We start from the raw sequence: 4,505 nt of genomic DNA, 5'->3' as shown, positions 1-4,505 counted from the left end.
AATAATAACGTTTTATCAATGTCGTGTATCAATAACCATAATAGACAACGTCCCAATATACAACCTTGTCCTATTCCATAAGCAAAATCGTATAGTTGCACAGAAAACTTGAAATACTGTCGTGTAATGTGATCATGTAAAGCATTTAAACATAATAGGACGAACAAGGAAAACGGAACTGAATTAGATATGAAGATATTCAATATTGTGTATCATATATAGGTCTTCACTAAGTGTATGTTTGTTTAAAGTGGGTCATTGATAATAAATATATTAGAATGCGCTCTTTATACTTGACTACGCAAGTGTTACAATACAAAACATATAGGCCTAAAGCCTATGGTACACTTATCTGCACAGCAGTTTGTTGGTACCGGTAAATCATATTGAGTTGAGCAAAACTAAATTTTTCTCCCTTAACCCGGAAGAAAGATTCATCCATTACAGTCTGTCTATGTATTTTTTTTTCAAACAAGTGAAGGGAAAATCTATAAATTTTCTCTTTAGGCTAATAAATATGTATAGAAAAGTATTCTGTTTTCTTCTGCATTTTTTTTTCTCCATTTGCCTGCCCTTTTGTAAACTATTCCTTTGACTGTAATAGCCGTTTAGTTTAACTTGGTATAATAAGTGGAAGAGAGAAAAGGTTCGATTTTCAGCAGTTTTCGATTAACAGTTTCAGAATTATTGTTCTTGATCAAAATGAAAACAATTAGGGAACCTTATCCAGAGCCTGACCTCATCATCCCCGCCCATGAAACATTCCCCAGTGAAACAAATATGAATTTTGAACATTATGCTATTTAACTTCCTCTTCGATGTCCACTTTTGTCCATTTGTCCGCTTTGTCACATTTTCGAGTTAGGGCTTCGTCTCAATTGACATTTTCGGGTCAATTTTGTGGTTGGAGTTATAAATAGTCATTGTAAATTTGGTACAACTTCCGGTACCGGTATAATTCAATATGGCTGACAAAACTAATAGTGGAGACAAAACCGCGAAGAATAGTAATAATAATAGCTACATGACATATCACAATGAACTCTTTTGTTTATTTTTTTAACAGTTAATGTATTAAGAGTGTATTGAGCAAGTAAAATGGATCCCTCGTTGTTGAAGGAAAGAGAGGCTTTTCTGAAAAGAGCGAAAAGCCAACCGACTGTTGAAAAACGAAAACAAAAATCAAAATCAGATCACCAGGAAACATCTTCAAAGAAACAGAAAGTCAAGAGAGAACATACTCCAAAAGGTAAGTTAGTTATTATTTGATACCTAATTATTTGCTTTAGTGGATGCTGTCATCTAAATATTTGTTTTCTAATAAACTAGAGCTGAATTTAAAGTGATACTATGTCTTAGAATGAACATAAATTTAATTTCTCGAAAATGGTCAATATGAGTATACCTTCATCAGTTAGCTTACCTGGTGTCATAAAGTTACAACAGAATCCCTGTGAAATCTGGAAAATTGGAAAATTCCTATAACTAAGTAATCATTGAAAAACGCTTAATCTTGATATTAAGCGTTTTTCAATATTTAAATGCATATTTAAGGATACTTATTAAGTTTTTTAGATTTATCGGATTATATAAGGATCCTGTTATGTTATTTATGACACCAGGTATATCTACTGGCTCTTATTCGCCAACTTTAAAATTCTATGTTAATTCTAAGACGTAATATCACTTTAAACTATTGTCACTTAAATCTATATCAGTGATCACTCACTTTCAGTAGTTTCAGTTTCATTTTCAGATGTCCAATTCAATTCACTTAATGAGTATTCCTCTCAAATCCTTTTCTTTTTGTATGATCTCCTTTAACATATTATGTTCGATGTGCTTTTTAAATTTTTACTATGTAAATTATTATTTTATTTCAGCCCCATCTTCTTTTGATTATAAAACAGCTCAAGGAACTTCTCAGTATAAATTTAGTGTTTTAGCCAAGATAGTCAAGTACATGAAGGTGAGGTGAAGTTGTTAAGAGGATACAATCCTATGAATGTTAATATTTGCTGCTGATAGAGCTTATCTTCAGCTACCTGTAGAATGTTTTAGAATCTTAACAATCTTCTTCTCAAATTGAACAAGACATTTGGCTGTTCGAGGGCATCAGTTAACACTTGGAACATCATGGTTTTACTTACGGTTATCAAAGCTAACTATCGGTTATATGACTGATAAAAAAACTTAGTAATTCTTTCAAATTTTACTCTGTGTCATAAGGAATGGATTCACCTTAAAATGACTTCATTTATTTGCAGACTCGTCATCAAAATGGAGATACACATCCTTTATTGATAGAGGAAATATTAGATGAAACAAATCAATTAGATATAACAACTAAAATTAGACATTGGTTAACTACAGAGGTTAGTAGCAATTACAGCTAACTTTGCAATGATTCAGAAAAAGTATGTGTCTGCCTTTTCAGTTTTGCAAAGACATAGAATTAGTCTTTGAATTTGGACCAAACTGTTAATTGTTATGGAAAGATCAAGACCACGAGGTTTGGCTAGGGACAAGCTGTAGACAAGATCCTTGTGAATCTTAGTTGTTATTTCTTTCTAATGTTGTTTTCTTCTTGTAGGCTTTAAACAACAATCCAAAGGTTGTGGCTAAAGAGGATGCTGATGGTAAAAAATATTGTTTTCGACCGAAGTTAGAAATTCGTGATAAAAGAGGGTTATTGAAATTATTAAAGAATTATGATCTACATGGTCGAGGTGGTATAAGTTATGAAGATGTAGAAGAGGCCATTCCTGATGCTGAAAAAGCTGTTAGGGTGGGTCTCTTTTTTTATTTCACATTCAATTAAAGAAGGAAAAAGACATTTATGTGGTCTGGTCGGATACAAAATATTAACATCAATAGTCCACAGTCTTTTTTTAGATAGTAAAATTTTAATCTGTAAATGTAAATATAAGCATTTTACTGTTTACTTTTCTTGAAATGAAAAAAAATCGGTCCTTAATGAGCACAAATGTCTTAGCTCAAATGTGTAGTCATAAGCCAAAAAAGAAAATGATCAATTAGTCATTCAGTTCATTTCATTTAAAATAGTCCAGGATTTATATTGCATATCTTAGATTTATATGCACAGTTCATAGGCATTTGTATCTTTTTCTCTAATCACCAATCACTTTCATATTTCAGCAATTAGGTGAACACGTAATACATGTTATTCGTCCAAATGATAAAAAGAAGATATTATTTTATAATGATAAATACTGTAAAATAACAGTAGATGAAGGTTTGTACCTTAGTGAACCATTTAGACATTGCTACCGCCAAATCTACGGGAAAATATGCCTAAAAAGTCCCTTAGCTGTATATCATGGGGCCAAAATAATACCAGTTCATTTCCAAAAAAAAAAAAACACACTTACCAGATTTTTCAATTGTCAAAAATCCAATGTGTGTGATTCTTGGTACTATTTTCACATGTAAAACTGTCTTTGACCAAGCTGTAAATGGGTACAGACGATCCAACAAAGATCAATGCCAAGATGTTTTGCCAACGAAGAGCTGGAAGAAAGTGTCTTCATGAACTTAGGTTGTTTCCCTTTGATATGGGTCAGGAAAGATCATACTCTCCTTAACTAGTGTTTACTCTTGTTTGTCGGTGACTTTATGTCAGTGTTCAACTATTTATAAAATAAATTTTGCAGAATTTCAAAAGTTGTGGAGAAGTGTACCAGTTGAAGGTTTAGATGATAAAAAAATAGAAGAATATTTAGATAAACGTGGCATGACGTCTATGCAGGACATGTCTTCACATAAAGTAAGTTGCTTAGAAATATTATTTTTCAGAAGTCTTGCTGATAGAATCTGCATGCTCAGGTCAAAATTTCCTGAACTAGATAAACCCCTGGTGTCATCCAGAGAGAAAATAGAGATGGAAAGTCTATTTTGAATCCCTTTTATAAAGCTCATGTTAATATGGTGTATTTCGTAATAATAGTCAAATAATTTTGATTTTGTTTTAATATTTAAATCTTCTTTTTCAGGTTCAAGCACCAAAGAGAAAGAAAGGATCTCGTAAAAACAAGACATTTAAGAAACATAACGATCATTTGGATGGTTTATTAGAAGATTATACTGAAGATAAAAAGAAATAGATGACGCTTGAATGTGTATCAGATATGAAAATAAACTTTTTCCTGAAAATGGAAATAGACTGCTTTTGCATGTGGTGATCGTGGAAATCACTAATGTCACGCATATCTTTGATCTGTGCCTAATATCACTATGACATTACATGATATATGCTAATGTTCTGGGAGGTTTCTAAAGAGCTTATTTTTGGTTCTAAGAAAGAAAGACACAAAAATATAAAATTCTATTAAAGACCAAGCTAAAGCCATGTATTTGTTATTTTTTTAAAAATCTACAAGGTATATTCTAATGGACTAATATATTTGGGCACATGTAAGGACTCTTCAATATATAAACACAAACAGTTCAATTATTTTGAGGTAGAATAATAGTTATATGAACCA

The 4,505-nt window shown here is 31.7% G+C and overlaps 1 protein-coding gene across 1 annotated transcript; it reads left to right on the top strand.

The window, feature by feature from the left end:
• Positions 1-1,098: 1,098 nt before the first annotated feature.
• On the top strand, positions 1,099-4,124 carry LOTGIDRAFT_127089 (hypothetical protein; the record flags this gene model as incomplete). The annotated part of the gene is made up of 7 exons (XM_009063173.1): positions 1,099-1,249; positions 1,884-1,969; positions 2,268-2,375; positions 2,594-2,788; positions 3,160-3,256; positions 3,675-3,791; positions 4,021-4,124. 7 exons carry the CDS (start codon positions 1,099-1,101, stop codon positions 4,122-4,124), a joined length of 858 nt encoding a protein of 285 aa, XP_009061421.1.
• Between the last annotated feature and the right edge of the window lie 381 nt (positions 4,125-4,505).

This window comes from Lottia gigantea (genome assembly GCF_000327385.1).
Source record: "Lottia gigantea unplaced genomic scaffold LOTGIsca_56, whole genome shotgun sequence".
NCBI lineage: Eukaryota > Metazoa > Mollusca > Gastropoda > Lottiidae > Lottia > Lottia gigantea.
The sequence above is the reverse complement of the archived record's forward strand: the minus strand, read 5'-3'. Positions and strand labels throughout refer to the sequence as shown.